The sequence below is a fragment of the Scomber scombrus genome, chromosome 9 (genome assembly GCF_963691925.1).
Source record: "Scomber scombrus chromosome 9, fScoSco1.1, whole genome shotgun sequence".
Lineage (NCBI taxonomy): Eukaryota > Metazoa > Chordata > Actinopteri > Scombriformes > Scombridae > Scomber > Scomber scombrus.
The window spans coordinates 4,474,970-4,497,065 of NC_084978.1; the positions used below are offsets into that span (position 1 = coordinate 4,474,970).

The following is a 22,096-nucleotide window of genomic DNA, read 5'->3' on the forward strand; positions in this document are numbered from 1 at the left end:
AGGCGAGCCCTCCACTCCCAAAATGCTGCAGCCACACAGTCTGGAGATGTGTGGTGGGCTTGATGCTCACTTTTTTTATATGTAATTAGTTTTCTTGAGCCTCCTTTATTTTCCTGTGTTTGTCTATCTTCTCACTATCATTCACTTTCGTTGCAATATTTCTTTATTTCCATGCCATGTTTGCATTCTAGTCACATCTTACCCCTCGGGATCTTGTAAGTGAACAGACGAATCTGTCCTAAGCCGGTTTAATCATTTTCTAAGTGCGAAAAACCTGAGAAAAGACGGCGGGTGTAAGAGGTTTTGGTATGATTACATGTGTTAATAATGGCCACTTGGAGTTGGAAGTATAGGGATGATTAAATCGTTTAAATACGGGGATAATGGAGTACAGTGTCTCCTGAAAGGCGGAAAGTGTTGCACTCGGTTGTTCAGATGAAATGTGATATAAAAGTTGTATAAAGAATGAATAAAGGAAGCTATAGAGAGAAGTTCATAGTCTGTCCCCTTTCTTACCTCTGCACAGCTGGATAATCCCCTTCATGAAATGGGTGTGTTACAGAAATTGTTGCAAAGAAAGATGAAAGTCTGCACACTGTCGCTCCCATACATGCAGTTCATTGATATTGAGACGTCCATCAGTGATGTTTTGAGCTGCACATTCTTCTTCAGACATCTTTTTAAAATAGTTTCATTGGTCCAGCACTTGTTTGAAGTTTATGGGTTGTGTGTGTCTATTACTCTTTTGGGTACAGACATTGTCAGACATAGACAAACCTGGGGGGAAGAAGTTTCCAAAGCTAATCAACCATCCAATAAGCAGATCTGGTGGAGTATACTTGCAGCTGAATCCAATATCAAAGAGGCTGCTGCAGTTTTCTTATTGCATATTTTCAGTCACCTTAAAGTTAGACTCTCTGGAATGAAAGGAATACTATACTCACAGTGTTAACATACATTGGCACTGTAACATGGACTCAAATATTAGCTTTGAAGTATATTACATTGCCAACCGACATAGCTACCGAATATTGTCATTCCAGCAGAGTCTTATACTCGACTGCTGGAATCACGGATCAGCTCTCTTCAGCAATGAAGCAATGACTTTTTTTTCGTTCAAAAGGTCAAGAACAACTTTTTTCTACTGACTATATACTCACTGAACAGCACCAACAGTAAACAGACAAGGTTGGAAACTAGCTGGTGAACAAAGTTGAACATCTGGCTGCTAAAAAGCCAGATGTATTTCTCAACAGCTGGTGGAGACCAAATCAGAGCTAAAAGAAGAGTGAATTTTGGACTTACAGTCAACAGATGGACTCAAACATGACTCCAAATCAATGTTAATGTTGCTCTTTGTAGAAATAGGCGACCGTTTCTTACCATCTGTTTTATTAGGTAATAGTATGCCAATGTTTAAATCTTGTTGTGTTGCCATTTGGTGGCTAAAATGTGAATTAATGCAGGTAAAAAAGTATATTTCTCAGACAGTTTGTGTTCAGGCAGTCGGCTCAGAGCTGGCCTCTAATGCTTGTGTGCGATATGGGAGCAACTTTCAGTGGAATGAACAGGTGTGATCTTAAACACCATTTCTCCTGACACAGATGATTCATTTGAACTAATGAACTTCACTTTTCTCTACACCCTTTCATTTTAATTGGTGCAATTTCCATTTTCAAATGAAAAATGAAGCTGGAGAGCGTCCAGACCAGTTGATAGATAAAGCAGATTGGGGTGAATACGCTCCCAGATGGGAACGAGGCATCAACACAGGGACAAGCCATCATGACTCCAGCCGGACTTCTTTCTAAAACAAAAGGTGCAGCTTGTGGCTGAACTTTAAATATTTTATGAGATTCACTCTGCAGCAGGAATGTTCTGTCAGCTGCTTCCTTAATGGCTGCAGGGAGACACAGAGTAAACAGACCTGAACTCCAGTAGGACCAACAGTTATTTTACCTCATAGTTAAACTTAACTATTGAAACTTTCTCCAATTATCGGTAGCTGTGTTTATGATCATATTCAGTACATTAACCAGGCTGTTGGATGTCGCCTTATTCATGGTGCTTAACACAAAATGTTCCATCTGTTGCCTGAATTTGATCTTTGCACTTGTTATTATTCATAATGTAGATCATTGTGAGATTTAGTTCATTCTGCTGTTGGGTTGTTAAATGTTCACATGATGAACCGGTTCTGACAGCTGTCCATATGGCCGAGCATCATGGGTTTTGTTATTCAGGGGGTAAATCTGTGGGGCGTGGACCTTCTCAGTCTCTGTCAGGCCGACCTTCACCGTCTGCTTCCCGACTGCATCGCCATGGAGATTTATATTCATTCAACAGCAAAGCCTTGTGCTATCACTGGTAGATCAGGCCCAGATAAAATGATGTGTGAATGAAAATGTAGGTTTTAATAATCTCAGGTTGTGAGCAGGAGGATTCTGTCCATGATGTATCATTTCCTTTTACATGCTGCAGAGGCTTTTCTCACTTTCAGACATTTGTTTCACATTAGAGATTTGTTTTAAGCATAAAAATATAAAAAGAAAAAACGTTTTTACTTGACAAATAATGCTGCATTTTGAGATTGGAGAGATTTTTTTTTCAGTTAAAAAGTTCTACATGGTGTTTTTTGGTGTGCATGAGACACCAGGTAATTGTTCTAACGCTACACTAGCAGTGATATTATTTTCACTTTACATGTTAGAGCAATTACATCTAGAAGGTTAATGACTTGTAGCAGTAGTTAAAACTACTGTTAACATAATTACAACATTTTTACACAGTTTTATGCTACAATTTACCATGAATATGAATTTTCATTAAAGGATTTATGTTAGTCTCAAAATGTGGCCAAACTAATTTAACGTTTAACATCTGTCTAATCCAAGATGATCATCCGGTGCCAGGTCACTGTAGCAGCGGACTTCAGATGTCTTATTTGCATATTTCTGATTCAGTTTGATACGCTTATGTTAATGCATGAATTGTAAAAGATACTGAACCCCAAATTCCTCCCTATGGCTGTGCCAGCGGTGTGTGTGTGTGTGTACTTTATATTAGATCCTGATGAGCAGGTTGGCACCTTGCATGGGAGCATCAGTGTATATATGTGTGTGTGTGTTCTTGGGTGAATGTTGGCATGCAGTGTAACGAGCTTTGAGTGTCCCCAAGACTAGAAAGGCACTTTGTAAATGCTGTCCATTTAATGCATGATGATTATGATTATATTAATGTCATAATTGTGGTCTTCTGTCTGCAGGGACTCTCTGCATTTATGGTCACATGAATGTCAGCGCTGCAGGCCAGATGCCGGAGATGGAGGAGCTTATTAAGAGGTGAGCATTAATGCATTAATCAACTTTTATGTAGAATAATTATTTGTACCTATTTGTGTTTGTCCTGGATACACAACACATCAAAACACTGTTTTTCTGTTGTATAAAAAACGAGGATACGTAGTATAATGACACTCTATATGGACCTAAATCTATACAGTAAAGAAGAGTGTAGCTTTAGTTTGAGAAGTGGAGGAACACAATAAAACAGACAGTCTGGGGGTTCTTTCCAGGAAAAAAATGTGCAAATTGGATCCCATTTCCTGTATTTGTTTATGAGCAAGACTGATATATTGGTCAACTGATATTATCAGAAAATTTTGGCCTATCAAAGATATATCAGTATCTGTGATAATACTATCCGATATGTGCCTTTTTTGTAAAATTATAATTTGTTCTCAATCTAAGTTAAATATACCTAATACGTATTTTTATGTTTCTATATGTTTTTTTATTTATAGTTATTTATAATTGATACATTACCACTGAAGTTTACTGTTTCAGTGCACTGATTTCACTTTAAACAATAACGTTTATTCTTGAACTGTAAAATATCATTATATATATTTGTCACAAGTGTTTTGATAACCACATTTGAGGGATCACTGCAGATAATCAGTGCTGATCAATATTGGCATAGTTTTTTACTCCCTAATATCGGTATTGCATCGGCCGGGCCCTACTTTGTACATATACATATACATTTACGGACTATGATAACCAATAAAAAGTGCGGGAAGTAATTAAGTTGGTCATCATGCTAAATTCTTCCACAAGAGTGCTAAATATGCATATTTTCTATCAAATGAAAGCAGAACTTGGATGAAATGACCACAAGCCATGAGATATGTTGGCTTTTTATTGCTTTTTTTGTGTGTTGCTCTGGATCGTTTGTTCGTACATCAAGAAAAAAAAAACATGTCTGTTTTTAGAAAGTCTTTATCTGGAAACAAACATGGCTGCTGCACATCAAAATATAAATGACCTACCTTTGTTGCTCCTTCCATGGTCTTCCTCATGTCCTGATTTTTGTTTCAGAGGAGGAATTTTGGGATTGCTGCAGCATTGCTCACCGCTTCTTTATTCTGTGTCTCACCCTCAGGCTTGTTGGTTTGATTAAAATAGGAATCCTGCTGAGACTATTGGATGGTGTTTTGTGCTGCTTTGGGATGTAAAGAGTCCTCCTCTGCTTGGTTTACATCCCTTTTGCCTGGAGGTTGAGAGACAGTTAAGAGATATGGATTTTTATTTTAGATCAACACTTTGAAGGTGCAACTCGACCCATTTATGGCTCTGACTGCGTATTTTAACTAACAGAACCTCAGCCTGATAAGACAAGCAATATATAGCTAAAATGAGGTTAGACACACAATAAGATGAATTACAAAGCATCAGGAATGCACAGATAAGCAGAAAAAAAGGTTTATATCAATGCACTGTAAGAAAGAACCTAAAGAGGACTGTCAGGTTTAGCTCTCAGTTCAAACTCTGCTTTGCCTGTCCTCTGCTGTGCATTATCTACCAAAAAATGCCAGATTCCCCCATGGGTGCCCGACCTCCTGAGCACCCAAATAATTGGCAGAGAATGACGAGGAGAATTGTGATATTTGTTGATTTTATGCTCTTTCTCATGCATGTCAAGGCTAGTTTATATATTTGGATCTACATTATTTGTAACCGTGGCAGCAACTAAATTACTCTCTCTAAAGTAACTGACCCAACACATTATTTTTATAACTTATACGTGATTTTAACTTATCTTTTGTCACTTTAAATATCTTGTATTCATTTGGAATTGGGTGTTCATCACTGTTAAATTCACTATTGTCAATTAATCCTTAAATTAATGCTCAATAACTCACATTTATTTGTACATATGTAGAAAAAAGAAGAAGAAAAACAAGTCTATCATGTATAGCAATGTGTGGACCTTGTGTATTTAACCACATTTCTTCTTACTTCTTATTTCTTCTTATTTTCAGTTAAATTAAATAATAATGGAAAACTGAACTCCCAAAAAGGAACCTCCAAAAAAAAACAAAAAAAAACAAGAAAAACGTGTCAGTTTTGTATCATGTATGTGATGCATGTTTAAAACAGCAGAAAGACACTTGTTGCATACCAAATACCATAACAACTCAGTAGTAGTAGCACCCCTTTAATTGTTGGTCTGCATTCATATAGAAACTTAAATTGTGTATCAACAAATCAATAACATGTCAGAGGAAGGTGTGGAGAGGTGTAAGTTTGAGTAACGATCAGATCTAGTTAATAAATGTTGATGGTGAGGGTTGTTTCTAGTATAGCATGTGTGATTAAGTGATGGAGGGTTTACGCTACGTGTCCTAGCTTCATGCTGCGATGTTATGAATGGGCTCCATCTCCGTATCTTGGCCGTAGCCTTCAGCAGCCTTGACAGAAACACCTTCAGCCATCAAGTGATTTATGCTTGGCTTCACACTGAGCCATGCAGCGCCCTACATACATACATCCTGATGTCACACATGCAATACCTGCCAACATCTAGCTTTCAAAATACGGGAGGTTTTATCAGCAGAGGGGTGAAGGGTGAGAATTAAGTGAAAGGTGACGTTTTACTTGAGTTGACAACGACTACACTGCTCGTTACTGTAAGTGAAACAAAACAGTTGCAAGTAAAAAGCAAATCCATACTTTATCAGATCACCTGTTCAATAAGCATAAACATGCAGGAAAGCTGCTTCCTTTACACAACCACAGCGTGCTGGTTAACCCTCACATACTGTTCATATTCTACACTCTCACAGTATGTTCTGGGTCAATTTTTTTCTGGGTCTAATAATCCCCTCATTAAAAGTGTCTATACCAAATAGTCGATCTGATCAATACATGTGTGATGTACAACCTTGATTCATGTTTCAGAGAGCAGAGAGAGTGTATTTTTTTGCTTTTACTCCACTAAACATCTCCTACCACACAATATCATGTCCTATTTGACATAAGACATGAAAATATAACATAGCAATAATGATTGAAATGTATTTTATTGACACTGAAAATTCTTCATAAGAAGAAATCCTCATAACTACTATCTTATTAAAACTATTAATCTAACCAAAAGACATGTCAATAGATACGGGTCACATTTAACCTGGAATAGCCTCAAGGGACAACAATGTGTAGCACCTATACAAAAGTATAACATTTTAAAATATTTTCATTTTTGTGTATTGGGCCATTTCAGGAAAAGTCTTCACATTTCAGGGTAAGAGAACATTTGTGGTATTTTTACAGCTGTCAAATAGGGTTTAAACTAATAGCACAAAAGCTGTCTTTATGTAGCCTAACTGTTTATCTGAGTTTTGCCACGTATCCTAAAATTTGACAAATTCTCCAATACTTAACTTCTGGCTGAGATAAACCAGCAGCTGCGGTGAGGAGAAGAGCTGAAGCTGGAGCAGGAAATCTGTGCAACAAACAATATATCTGAGTGCAAACATCCAGTTTGAGCAGAAACAGAGCAAATCTGAGCTCAAGCAGGGGGGATTTTGAGCGAGATGGTTCTGAGCGAAACATTTCTGAAAATCTGAAATCAATGAATCGTGCTCTCAAATTGAAAGTACAGCCCCATAGCAAAAAAAAACAAACATATATTTGTGTGATCACACATGTTGCATTGCATGTACTGGTAGTGTGGCATCTGATTACTGTCTTATCTTTCATGCACCATGTATAGCATATGCAAAATATATGCTGAAGTTGGCCTTCTGGCAATAGAATGATCTTTAAGATTGGTTCCTTTGCCAAATGTGCTAAATTTAATATACTTTTTCCTGCATGGGATTCAGGATTTTATACGAGCTATAATAGCATTACTCTTGCGTATAGAGATGGGAACGTTCCCTGGTCGCTTAGCAAGACCTTTGGATCCTACAGTTGTTATTGCACACTCTGTGTTTGCAGGCAGCTTGAGTCATAGCACTATAATTATGTTTTTCCTCTCAGAGTATCATAAATATATATATGTAAGTGTTCTCTGTGTCAAATTGCACCTTCCCACATAGATGAGTTCTCCCTTTTAAAATGAAATGTTAAATGCATAGATTTAAACATGCATGAGCCTTAATTTGTGTAAAACGTATCATTTTTATCATTACCATAAATGACTAAATTGTGAGTGTGCATGTGTGACTTAAATGAAGAGGGAAACAAAATCCAATCCAACATTATTTGTAAAGCACTTTAAAACAACCACAGTGGACCAAAGTGCTGCACAGAGTAATACATAAAAGACATAACAGCTCACATGAGGCATGACATTACATATAAAATACCAATACAATAAATTAAAAGACATAAAACAGTACAAATTTTTTTTTTAAAATACAAAAAATAACAAAATAACTGATTAGACTTGACATAGGGGAAAAAGTGCTGCAGTATAGAGTTAGAGTATCAAAAAACTAAGGCTGCAACTAATGATAATCATAATTCTTAAAACTCAAGGTAATATAATCAAATGCCCAAATATATTCAGTTTAATATAATGTAAATAATTTGAGAACCCAGAACCATAAAATGACAAAAATGAATGTGCAGTAGCAGTTTAATTTACTGCCAATTGATTTATTGATTGATTTATTAACTTAATCATTGCAGACAGAAAATAAATATACATTTCCGCAGTAGAACGCAGTGAGGAACAATCAGAGAATCATTCAGCATATATAACCACAAAGTTACGCAAGAAATGCAACTTCTATAACTATAAAACCTTTTATGTAAGCAAGCCATACATTGGGCTTAAAGTTGCAGCCCTCCATTTTTTGGCTATCTACAGTGTGAAATGACTTTCAGCAAACAACTTTGATTTTTTTAATAGTTGTCCAGGATGATCTCTGATGCAGATTTTATATAATTATGTTGCATATGAATGTACAGATGGCTCGGAGGCATGTCTCCCATGAGCTTGTTTATCTATTTGTCACCTTTAAATGCACAAGAACATCATACATCATATGTGCATTAGAAACACTGAATATGGATCCTTTTCTTTTCAATCCATCAAAGTATGTCATCATAAGTATTAAGTAATATTATTATATAAGAGTATTGTGTTTTTAGTTTATATAGTGTAACTCACAGCAGAAGTTTGAGCTTTTCAAAGAGATTTCGAGAGTATTTGGAGCAAAAAAATTGAAGTTGCTCAATTTTAAAACCTTTAAAGAGCAATCCTGATTTTAATCGCTTATGCAGATAATTAAAATGGCAAAATTAAAAGGATCTCACTTCACATTTTGTTAGCAATGCTTCACTGGAGATTTGATTTGAGTGGCTGTATTTGTTAATGATGCCTCCTTCCTCTGTAACCAACAGTCAAAGTTTTTTTTCTTTTTTCTTTTTTTAATCATAATAATTTTTAATTGGGCTTCATAAGTGTGTAGGTGTTGTTTTGGTCGACTCTGCTCCTGAGAGATGATTTAACTTTTCTGTAAACTAGAGAAAATCTTTTTTATGAGTTGTATGTCTTCATGTTGTATGTTCAGGTTTTGTCACTAGTTGTCAAAAAGATGTAAAAAAGATGTAAAAAAAGATGTACTGGGTTCACTTAAAGACAGGTTTGCAGAATTACTACTGTTGTTTGGGTTCAGTGTGGGGAAAGTGTGCCAATATCCGTTAGTGTATTTCTTCATGTATTAGCCCATATTTCCACTTAACTTTCCACTTCTGATTCAGATTCAGTTTAATTTTCATTCATACACTAATAAATAGAACAAATAGTTAAAAGGAAAACCAAGCAGCATAAAGTGCCTCAATATCTGCACGCAGTTACAGTTAGTGCAAAGTGCATAAAACAGACTTTTAATCCCTGGAGTTCATGAGCCTCACAGTTTTTGGGTAGATCCTGCACTTCAGCCTTGATGTTCTAGCTTTGAGTGATACATGATGCTCTGCTTCTGCACCTGGTGAGATAAATGTCCTCCAAGGAAGGGAGTAATTTTTTGGGCAGATTTAACCATCCATTGCACATTTTCCTGTCAGCCGCAGAGTTCCCATACCAAACAGTGATAGAGGATGAGAGTATGCTCTCCTCCACACACCGGTAGAAAGAGGTCACTTGAGCACCTGGAATTGAATTTTTTTTTTATGCCATACCCAATCCATGGATGAGTGCATATTTTGTCCTCTGATGGAAAACAATACATTTAAACTATAAGAGACTTTGCTTATAAGAGCATGCATCAGCTCAATTGCTCTTGACCCTGAAGATCCTGAAACTCTACCACTGTCACCACTGTGTGACAGATAATATCTCCATAAATATAAATGACTGTCACACTACAGATATCTTCAACTAACACCTCATATTTCACATATCAAACTCATCCTGCAAAGTAATAGCTCGGGTCAGGGACGTTCATGCAGCCACAGAGAGCGATTCCTCCCAGGCTTTGTTTGAGCTGTAAGTCAATACACTGCAGTCGCTTAGACCCAGAGCGATCCGATAGCAGCGAGAGAGAAGCTCTCTTTCCTCTCCAAGAATCAGCTTTCCCTCTCTCTCTCTCTCTCTCTCTCTCTCTCTCTCTCTCTCTCTCTCTCTCTCTCTCTCTCTCTCTCTCTCTCTCTCTCTCTCTCTCTCTCTCTCTCTCTCTCTCTCGCGCTCCGATGTTTACCTTCCCTCCTTCCTCACAACCTCAGGTGTCCTGTTACAGATCCTGTTTTCTGGATGGTTAGTTTCAAACAGGGAAGTTCGGTCTCAGACAGCACAAATCTAAAAAGAAAGATGGAAAGATGGAAAGAGCTTGTCACCTCTGCCCACTTGTGTTGTTACAATACAGTTGTCAATTGTTTGTTCATTTATCTCTCTGTTTGCTCCGTTAATGCAGTTGTTTAGTCAGTTTGTCATCTACATAATCCAATCAGGTGTGAGTCAGAGGATGGATAATCTCTGTGAACTACGTCCTCCAGGCTGATAATGATGCTGACAGTCAGTAGTGGAAGAGAGTCATCAGTCTGCAGTCTGTACTTCGAATTTTGCCGATTTGATCTCAAAAAATTGTATCACAATGTGACAAAATTAAATCATTTTTTGTCCTTAAGATTTAAAATAATACATAATAAATAAGCCATTTTACAGAAGTAGGTTACATTTCTTATATTTAAGTAAAACTTTATAAAATCTCAAAACACCAACATATTTTAGCAAACCAGCACATATTGATATGATGTCATAATAGCATATAGCAACAATAAAGGCTACATTTTAAACAAGAAAAAAGTTACACATATTACCAATGTATAAGATAACAAAATCATTTTATAAGTATATATAAATAATTTAAATTTGCCTGAAATCTACTAAAGTAGTACTGTAGGTAATGTGAGCAAAGAAGTTGCTGATTAACTATCCCATTCACTCTAATGTAGAAATACAGAATCCTTTTTGAAGATCATTTTAAAAAGATTTGACATAAATACAATATTTCCATAACTTTAACCATGGTTGCCATGTGCAGAAAGCAACAAAATAAATATTATCATTTATTTATTCTTCATGCAAAATGAATAAAACGTTTAAATTAAAAAGTAAAAATCACCCCTGCATTTAAGAAGTGGCAGTTTTGACCCTGAGTAACCCTGATTCATTTTCAGCATACAGGCCTCCATTCATCATCCATTCATCATCCATCATCTCAACCCACCTGTGGATCATTTTGACACATTGGTCCTTCACCGCAGCAGCTCACAACACAATCTGACTCTATTCTTACTTTTTTCCATCCCTCCTCCATTCAAGCCCTACTTATGCCGTTTGGTTGCTGCTGGAGTGCAGAGTTGGCAGGCAACACGGTACAATGTAAGACTGAATAATTCATTCAGCAACTGCTTATTCAATCTCAATAAGAAATCCTCCATTCAAACAAAAAAGCATTTGCTGTCGTATAAAGCTGAGCATGCACACACACACACACACACACACACACACACACACACACACACACACACACACACACACACACAAACTGTGGCACTGAAAAAAACAACAACACATTATGCCTAGTCTCGCATTCAACCTTCACATCAAATCTGTGAATCAACATCTGTCAAGCCTCTGAATCTCTTCTCCTTCTCTGATGGAGAGGAGTCAGCAGAAGGTGTGTGTGTGTGTGTGTGTGTGTGTGTGTGTGTGTGTGTGTGTGAGTGTGAGTGTGTGTGTGTGTGTGTGTGTGTGTGTGTGTGTGTGTGTGTGTGTGTTTGTTTTCGGGGAGTTTGAGTGCTCCATTAGACAGTGTTTTCAATCCCTTTCCAGTAATGCCTGACAAGATGATTTATCTCACCTGTCAGTGATAGTACTTGTGCTGGTTCAGCCTCCAGTGCCTCCTCTATTTCTTTAATTATCCTTTCCTTGATCCTATTATTTTCAGAAAATGACACCCAAGCTGCAGGATCCTTCATCAGCCAGTTTTCGCTTCTAAAATGAATTCACCACGGGTTTACCTTCCACTAAGGACAAGGTCATGTCCTCTTGTATCTTTATTCTGGATATTGGAGGGATTGAATGATGAAATTAGGTTTTTTTTAAAGAATAATACCAATTACTTTAGACTTGGTAGCTTTAAATTTGATTATTTGTATGCCTAATATAGACATAATGTAAAAACAGCTTAGTTTTATTATTGAATATTTTAGGAGGTTCAATTTTGTTTTACATTATTTAAGAGAACTCACAAACTTCTGCATTTAAATTATTACATTACATTGAATAAAGTTGACTGAATAAAGTAATAATATCTCTATTATGACCTCAGCATCGCTAAAATCCTGACTATAGCCCTGACCTGCCTTTTAAATAAAACTGGTCTAAGAGATATTACATAATTTATAAGTTATTTAAAGCATTGCAACGATTATTTACGGTGCTTCCACAGTACATTAGCTACTTTCCTGTCACACCAGCCTCACAAGTCAGCACTGAGATGAAGAAAGAGAGCTGGAAAGAGGAAGGGGGAAATATGTCTTTGCCAGCGTGTGCACTGACACAGATATGTCATATTTCAAGTTGAAGTGCAGAACAATTAGCTCATTTGTGCAGACAAGTGGCTCTGAGCTAAAGTCTGCCCAGTTATCACAGAGTCGTTCTCTTTGATGCACAGATGTTAGAAACTGCTGCAGAGAGAAAGATAATGAGAGTTTATCATCTTACTGACACACATACAAACTCATACTAACAACAGCTTCCAAAGAATATACACTCAGAAACACAAGTTAAGGGTGAATGTCAACATTTCTACAATCTCTACACCAACATATAGAGGACAGCCGTGCAGTTGCAGTTGGAAGTTTTTTTTTTTAATGATGTGGAGGAAGACGAGGAAACAACACTTTTTTTTCTTTGGGTTTCTGTGATGCTGTCGTAGTCGTCACTGTCTCTCCACGCTGCTGATTAAAGCCGGGCAGATGATTCACTGTGAGGAAGGGATTAGACCAGGAGAGGGAAACAGGAGAGGGAATTGTAGGGCTGCAGGATACACATAGGACATGCAAAACTAAAGATGTAAAGGAATATTTGGTAAAAAAAAAAAAAAAAGATAGAGCCTTAAAAATGATCCTTTAAAGATGCCACATGAAGAACTTAAAGCTCTGATGTGTTGTGATGTTATTGGTAATTGTAATGGTTATTATCTCACTTTTATTGCTCATTTTACTGACTACTAAAAGCCTACAAATGAATTGAGAATGAAAAGAGTTGTTGAAACCCTCTGCAATGTTCTCTCGTTGACCTCCCTGAAGTGCATAAAAAAGCTGAAAATGACATTTTTATCACCTTAATACTCCTTTTCTACTGCTATTCTTCTGTATGTTTTTTTATCACAAAGCTGCAGCACAGTCTGTTCAGGAACAAACTGAACTGCACCTCTCCTCCTGTTTTGTGCATTACAGCGATCCAACTGATGTTCCTCCAAATCACACAGAATTTAAAATGAAATGTAAAAACTTGAAGTCCTCCTGCAGTGGTTTATTTAAAGAAATGTGACATTTCCCTGAGCACACAGGAGATGTGTTATTGGCCATAATTTAGCCCGAAAAGGTTGAGAGTTTCACTGTTTGCACAAATCACCCCATATTCACCCAAATCTAATCTGAAACACACATCCTTTTTTAGTCTTTATGTCACCAAATTTAGATTCACACATAACATCCATGTTTGAATAGGCTCTTAAATCCTCAGTGTTTTCCCTTAATTCAGAAAAAAGACATATTTCTTAAGATCCAAGCATATATTCAGTAACTCCTCCTGTATTAAAAGTAGTCTTCAGCATCATTTCACTGACATTTCATTTGATGTTTCCAAACATAAATGCACAAAAATTAATATATGTGCGTCGATACTGAATGACAAACAAGGTGATGTATCGTAGCACCTAACAGCATCTACACTGAAGGTTTTCAGTGTTGATGGTGCGGTTATGACAGCATCACTTTTGATCTTCCACTGAGATAAGAGGATGAGCGTGCTGAAGAGAGAAGTTTTCCTCCTGATGTTTATCTGACAGATGTGACGGACATGTTCAGTCTACCAGTGAATATGCAAATCTTCTTTTACTACATGCAGATAAACCAGAAAGATGTAGAAATTTGTGAGTGCTGACAATGTCAATGTGCTTTGTGGTTAAGATATGAAGGTGGCATGTTTAGCAGTACGGAGAATCCACCGCAAGACTAAATTTAATTGAAATTTAGTTGATTTATGAGCTACTTCTCAACATTTTCCTGCAGCAGTATCTTCAAGCAAAAACCCTTCATGTATAAAAGCGATTCTGATAGTGTTTCAGTCCTTGCAGCCAAGAGAAAGAGCTGTGAAAGCAGGTGTAGTATTTCCTCCAAACATCCCATTCAGAAAAATGACACCTGCTCTTTTATTGCATGAACTGTGATGAAACTGTAGACGGGCGCCATGCGGTGTAGTTTATTTAAAACCACGTCCTGTCTGATCACATTACAGTGCTGACTGTATCTTTTTCCCCAACCTCTGTTCATCCTCCACTGTAGACAGAAAACAATGTTTCTTTCTAGCTTCTCTTTGAGTTCTTGTTTTGCCCGTTTTCTCACAGTCTTTCTTGAATAATCTCTCTTTTAAAAGATGGCTGAAACTATACATCTGGCATCTTTTTGGGGTTATAAATATGACCTAAAGCAGTGAAAATGAATCTGTATAAGAGCAAAACTCTTCTGTTTGTGAGTTGAAGCGCAGCATCACACACACACACATACGTACAGAGGAAAGCTGTGCAGTTGCAGTTGGAAGTTTTTAATGATGTGGAGGAATACGGGGGAAACAACGCTGTTTTCTTTGGGTTTCTGTTTTGCAGTTGTAGTCGTCACTGTCTCTCCACGCTGCTGATTAAAGCTTCACTGTGAGGAAGGGATTAGACCAGGAGAAGGAACCAGGAGAGTTACATTTTACAGCTACAGGATACACACAGGACATGCAAAAGTAAAGATGTAAAGGAATATCCTGCACATATTTGGTAAAAGTCGCCTCTGCAGCATCAGACGGAGCCTTGAAAGCAATCCTTTAAAGATGCCACATGAAGAACTTAAAGCACCTGTCAACATATGGCTTTGAAAATAAGGGAGATATTTCTTCCTCTCTGGCTCCAGAGATCTAATCAGCAGGAGCCTTTACTGCCTGCCCTGCTGTAATCCAACAGACGGTTGATGTCTTCTTTGTGGCTTCTTGGGCGTGCTTATGTTTAACAGACTTAGCATGATGGTTAACTCCATTTCTCACACCGTGACCAATGCTAAATTCCACTTTAAACACCTTGCAAAATGCATCGGTTGTCAGGAATGAGGAGAAAAGTATTTGTACACAGAGAGATTTCATTTTTGTTTGTTTTGCTACTGAGGTCAACAATGTGTTAACTGCTTGAGAAAACATCATGCATTTGGATATTTTGCAGACAGATTGCGTCTTTAAAATATTAACCAGAACAGTAATTCATCTAAATACAGGTGCTCATGTCTGAATGTGTTCATGTCTCTCCATCAGCTGACGCCTCGGCTGCTTCTGTGTTTCTATTTCCTCCTTAAACGTTTCCTTTCAATCTTGATTTAGTTACATCTTCTTCACTTTTTTTTCTTTTTTTCTTTTAACACCATTACATCCTGCACTTCTTCCTTATTTCAGTCTCCTCACTCACTCTCTGGAAATGTATTCACAGTGGGAATACATCAGCAGTCAAGCTATCAAAACTATTACTGCGTGATATTAATGTAGCTGCTTTACATTACTGTCATGTAAAGCAGCAGCAGCACTACATTAACTAAATGATTAAAACTGTCAAATTAAAATGTCAAATTAAAAATACTTCTGCTTCACTGAAGAGTTCACTAGCCAGTCGTGCATATTTTAATATTTCATGCCAAAGGGGTTCGTTTGTTTTCAACACCCATCCAGCGCGAGTGGACGGTGGTTTGTTGGTTGCTATTTTACTGTCTGTCTTTAACAAAGGCAAACAAGTAACCAAGCAACAGAGAGGACACTCACATCTAATCAACTGCAGGGACAGAAACAGAGTGTTATATTTATGTAGTGCAAACGTCTGTATAGATAAAGAAGAGGCAAAGTTGACTCCTGGCATAAATATGCATTTTAAGCCTTAGACGACTGTGATTGGAAGAGCTGTGCAGCGAGACAAAGACTGCCACACTCAGAGTTGAATGGATATCCTCATAAGTATAGAACAGTAATATACATGCATGGTGTGTATGTGCTTGTATACATCACTCATTCAGTCTATGTGTGCGTGGATGTTAATGTATCGCATTGACAAAGTATATTTTAAGTTAAGTTAAGTAGCATCAAATGGAAATAAACAAATAAAGTGCCTCAAAACTGTACGCAAACTTCATAAAGTCATAAATTGCAATCTAATAAATTAACATCACACACAATGACACAAAAGATGGATAATTATAATCTTAACAAAACTGGGTATGTTTTATTCTCTTATGCAGATGTCTTTTGTTGCAGCCCCAACCCCTGTAGTTCCTTTATTGGAGGATTGAGCAGCTCATAGTTTGGCTGCGTGGCTCAGCAGCAGGGATGTGTGGTCTCTGTGGTCTCTGTGGCGGTTTAGTAGCTTACATCGATTACTGTGGCAAAGCTCAGCTGCTGCACGCTGCAATGTAGATATGTGACGTTTCAAGCATCCTGTGCATCTTCCCAAAATGCAGTTATTCCCAACAGATCTTAAACTTTACAAACTGTGCATGTTAGTAACATACAGCTACACTAACATCAAGCCTTCACTGCAGTGTGCTCTAGAAAATCATGTTATACAAGATCAATCAATCTTATGTGTTAAGTTTATTTTTAATCCAGCATGTTCATGATAGGGAAAAAGTGAAGCTATCAGTCTATGCAAGTGGTTGGTAGGAAAGTATTAGTACTAATGTTTCGGGGTTATTGCACCCAATTTCTTGTAAATACAGCCATTAAAACACATCATGGGGAAAAAAATAATATAATAATCATATTGTCCTACTCCTTAAAATTACTTTCAAACAAAAAACAATGCATTGCAATCACTTTACAGTCTCTGCTAGAACAAACTTAATGATCAAGTTTCTGGAGACATAAATATTAAAGCAATTTGAAAAGGAATAATATAGAGTAAAGGACATTTTCACACTAGTTTGACTCTGAGTGTTGTTGCCTAAAGTGAGGTTTGAAGGTCTGTCTGAGCTCAGCAAATGTAATGACACAGAATGATGGATTAATGTGGGGAAGTCATACCAAGGTGAGATTTGAACAAACTCTGCAGACGCCTCCTCTTTTTTTCTCCATCATCTTTCTATTTGTTCAAATGTCCTTTTTTTTCTCGCCAGCTGTCAGTTTCACTCACGTTGTGGCCTATCTGTCTCTTCTTCTGATGTCTTTCTCTTTACTTTCTGTCTGCTCATCTTTCCATGTCTGTCTCTCCCTCCTTTATTAACCGTCTCAGTTTCTCTGCCTCTAAAAGAAAACAAACTCTTTTCTAAGCTCAATGAATCCACTTTGGGAATCCCTTTAGCTATATATGCACTCAATATCACACTCCTCCCAGATCTTAAGAGCTTTACACGGACGTCCATCCCCAGGCAGGAGACTCTACTCCACACTACCAACACAAACCAAACTCTCAAAGTCCCAAAATATACTCTGAACCAACAGGAGAGATATCAAAATTAAAATATGTTTAGTTACTGTTGTGTATATTATTTTAAATTATACTCTGAATCAAATATGCTGTGTGAAATTGTAATGAATATGAAAGTTTTATGCAAATATTTTAAAGGGTAGATTTTTTTTTTCTGGTATTTTGCCTTTAAATTCAGTCCGCTAAGTCATGTAGAATAGATTATGTAAATTTGGGATATGTACAGGCAGACCTTGACACTTGACACTTGCCAAAATGCACACAGAAACCTCAAGAACACTCTCCTACATGCTTAACATGCTTTTAGCAGCAGAAAGCAGCAGCGTAGCTTTGGATGAGCAGTGTGGCAGCAGGCAGGAGAAGTGTGTGCACAGATGGCTGAAGTACACTGCCATCATTAAATAGATGCACGGATATATGTTGCAGTGAGAGGAGAATGAGATGTGAGTGAAGAGGAGACTTGAGTTGGGCTTCATGCACTGGCTTCGATTCAATAGTGGAGGGTGACAGAAAACAGTTGGTGGATGTGGTTGGTCATTTATTGGAGCTGTATATACACGGTCGCCAATAAAGTTGGAATAAAATATTTTTTACCTCTTCCCATGAAATGATTGTGACAATGTGATGTTTTCTTGATACATTAAGTGTATATATTCTCAAAAGTGTATCCATCAATCTCATTGCACCTGGTCAAAGGTGATTACTGATGTGTATAAATAGAAAATAAAAAGAGGAATGTGTTCGAAAACAAAATTATTCCAACTTTATGGGTGACCGTGTATATATATGGATGTCTTTTGTCTGCATATGTTACGTTCCTTGTAAACGAAGAAAAGCTCAGCTGGAGACTGAAACGTATACAAAGACGCCAAAATGTCTGTATGGATAATCACAAGTTAATAAAACTTTATTTTGAAACCAATAAAGTTCTCATAATGCAAAGTAACACAAACAAAAAGGGATGAAGATCCCAGCTGAAAGCAACAAAAGATGAGGAAGCTACTGAGCCAGCCATCAAAAGGGAAAATTTAACCTAAACTCAACCAAAACAATAAAAAAAAACTAAAAAGGATGACCTCCAACCTAAACTAAACCCCAGCACTTAAAAACAAGCTGAGAATGAAAAAGAGAGAAAAAAGTTCCCCAAATGGTGCTGCAGGCAGTCGGCCCTTAAATCCTCTCTCAGATGGTCAAATTAAATTCAGGTGCTTCACTCCTACAAAAAAAAGAGAAGAAGAGAGAAAGCACACCCAGAAGCAGTGTGCAACAACACACACACACAGCTTACCGCTCAGAAGACGATCAAAACAGGATGATTTGATTGAGACTCATGAGATGATTCATTCAAATTAGTTTCTACCAAAGTTACCAGAGAAAAACATCTAGCTGTGAAAACTGGGATAAACTTTGTTGAAAAGTATTAAAGTGCAGTATTATAAGAGACACAGAACATTTCCACTCAAAATGCCAAAGATCACAGAAGTTGACGGACCTAAAATCATCATTTTGCATCAGCAAGTCCACTCTCACAGGAACATCAGCAAACACACTGGATACTCAAGATGTGGTATTCAAGCTGTTATAAAGAAATTTGAAGAATGAGGAGAAGTCTAGGTCATGGTTTTATTTTTCAGCATGATAATGATCCTAAGCACACTGTTAATGAAATGAAATTATACTCGGACAGAAAAACAGCTGATAAAACACTGACAGTCATGGACTGGCCTCCACAGAGTTCACACCTGAATATTATAGAGACAGTAGAGGCTCACCTGCACAGAGAAAGAAATTAAAGACAGCTTAAATCTAAATAAGAACTCCCCAAAAGAGTTCAAGAGGTGCTCAGTGCCAAGGGAGATCACACTAAACACAGATTGTTGCCTGTAGAAGCTATTTTGTTCTGAAAATGGTGTTTTGTCCATATTTGCTGTATTTTCTGTTTATATCTTAATAAAGAGACCGAAAAATAAATATGGACGGTCATTAAAACTTTGCTAAAACAACAAAGCTAGTGTTGGCCTAAGACTTTCACATGCAGGTTTTGAAGTGAGGTGCCACCACAGTGATCAAGGCTTGTTTACTTCCACCTACAGCTCCGATACATCTATAATTCAAACTTAAACAAACCTGAACTTTAACCCGTGAGTCTGCTGTAGGTGGCTCATGCAGTAAAGAGGAAATGTTTTTGAATATGTCACTCTGATAGGCTTCAGCTGAAGTGAATGAGACACTGAGCTACTGAGCTAATATTTGCAGAAGCTAGTGTTTATGCGACTGTTGAACCATCAGGATGTATCCTTTAAACTTAGACCTGCTGAAAAGTTCATGCGTCTATTTCTGTGGAAGTTTTAAGTCATCTGGCTAAATACTGCTGACCTGATGAGGGCCACAAGCTGAAATGCATTTGTCTAATAATAAAGTTGTTTATACTAGTGAGTGCTGCTGCAGTTTTAACCCCTTCACGGTATTTTAAACCACATTCGATTTAAAGAAAGACTGGGACACTTCCAGTCCGGCCAGTTTGCAGCATTTAAAAGGACAAATCTTAGAATATGACATTATTTTTAATCTTAAAAAACATTGTGATTGTCAGCTTATGAATATGAGTATTGCAGTTAAGTCTGGATCATCATCACTGCTTGTTGTAAGAGCTGTATCAGGGAGGAAGAAGGAAGGAAAGAAGGAAGGAAGGAGGGAAGGGAGGGAGGAAGGAAGGAAAGAAGGGAGGAAGAAGGAAGGAAAGGAGGGAGGAAAGAAGGAAAGGAAGGGAGGAAGGAAGAAGGAAGGATGGAAAGGAGGGAGGATGGAAGGGAAGGAAGGACGGAGGAAAGAAGGAAGGTAGGAGGGAGGAAGGGAGGTAGGAGGGAGGTAGGGAGGGAGGGAGGGAGAAAGGAAAAGAGGAAGGAAGGAAGGAAGGAAGGAAGGAGTGAGGGAGGAAGGAAGGACAGAAGGAAGGAAGAAAGGGGGAAGGAGGAAGGAAAGAAGAGAGGGAGGAAAGACAGAGGAAGGAAAGAAAAAGAGAAGGAGGGAGGGAGGAAGGACAGACAGAAGGAAGGAAGGGAGGAAAGAAGGAACAGTCAAAACAGAAGGGGTCAATTTGAACCGGGAGGACGACACGAAGGTTAAAGTAAATGATAGGGGATGTTGTCCTTGATGAGGCTTCTAGCCAATGTATCACTGAATATGTACTGTTCATAGCATTTAAGTAGGTGCCAAAAGATGTAGGCATTCAAAATTTGACTGAGAGAGAGCTAAAGCATCATGTAACAAAAGGGAGCTTTTTCCTCCCAAATGTATTCATCATTATTTCCAGCATAGCATATATGTTGCTCCTTTGATTGTTTTGTTAGACTACTGCTGCAATTGAACTCTTCCCCAAGAGAAAAGTAAAAAAAAAAATGATGGGATAGAAATGACATTTAGGAGAATTTCCATTCATCAAAAGTTGATAATAACAGATGAGAGTTCGGCTGAGAGCATCTGCAAACACGAGAGGATTACAGTTGAGCTGTGTTTATGTTCTACTGTGTAATTGCTTGTAGCTCCAGTGCAGGACAGACAAGGATAAATACCACTTCTACAGGACTTTCTCTGTCATGTAATTATTTGCAGCAGTCGTACGGGAAAAGTACGACTCCTTTGATAATAACCACCGACATCAGTTTAACAGCTGACATACAGTATGCTTCATCAGTTACAGTAAGCGAGTTGAAAGTCGTCTTTTTGGTGGTGTTTGCTGTGTGTCTGTCATCACCAGGCCGGTCTTTTAGCATCTCTCTGCTGGTGTGATGGGCACCAAACAAAAGCAAAGCCATTTACACTTGGTCAAAAGGCGTTGCCGGGCAACCTGAACTGGTGTTTGACTGTAGCTGTCACAGGCTTGAATTTCCCCAGAAGCCTTCAGGAGATGAATGTGTGGCTTTGTTAAAACCAAAATATGTCCAGTTAATATGTAAATAGGACTGTAGTTACTGTGAATAACAGGGATTGCTGGGAAGTATTGTGACTTAAAACCTTTCTACTGCTGTTGTTTCACATATTGTAATTTACTTTGGGTGAGAGCTTCAGCTTGATGCCTGCAGATTATAAATTGCCGTACTTATCTGTAGTTCTTACTTAATTTATTAAAAAGTGAGACTGAATTCTTATCAAAAGTGCTTCATTGTGTGTGAGTAATGATAATTGTACTGCTGACTCATTCGGCATATTAAAGGGGATTATAGTGCCTTTCTCTCCATCAATGACACACACAGGTTTAGGCTAATTTCTGCCTCTGAGGACCCTTAAAGGACGGGTTCATAATTATTCAAGTCTTTCTAAAACAATAGTGAGGAGCCCAAATGAACACTGAAGTCTTTTTGTCCTCCTGTTCATACTGATCATTAGAGCGTCTCTTCATAATTCACTTACAATGGAAGTGATGGTGGCCAAAATCCACAGTCCTCCTTCTGTGCAAACATGTATTTAACAGTGTATCTGAAGCTAATCTGCAACAATAGTGCTTCAAGGTTACAGTCTTTTTAATGCCAAAGTCTCTCTTTTTGTTACTATACTTCCACCACAGCTCAA

General features: G+C 37.7%; 1 protein-coding gene across 1 annotated transcript in view; it reads left to right on the forward strand.

Moving 5' to 3' along the window:
* Window positions 1–2,225: 2,225 nt before the first annotated feature.
* The window catches only part of htr4 (5-hydroxytryptamine receptor 4), a 76,551-nt gene continuing 56,680 nt past the window's right edge, over window positions 2,226–22,096 (forward strand). Inside the window, exons 1-2 of the mRNA XM_062426201.1 lie at window positions 2,226–2,367; window positions 3,266–3,341. Coding sequence (XP_062282185.1) covers window positions 2,226–2,367; window positions 3,266–3,341 — 218 coding nt within the window. The remainder of the gene's footprint in view (window positions 2,368–3,265; window positions 3,342–22,096) is intronic.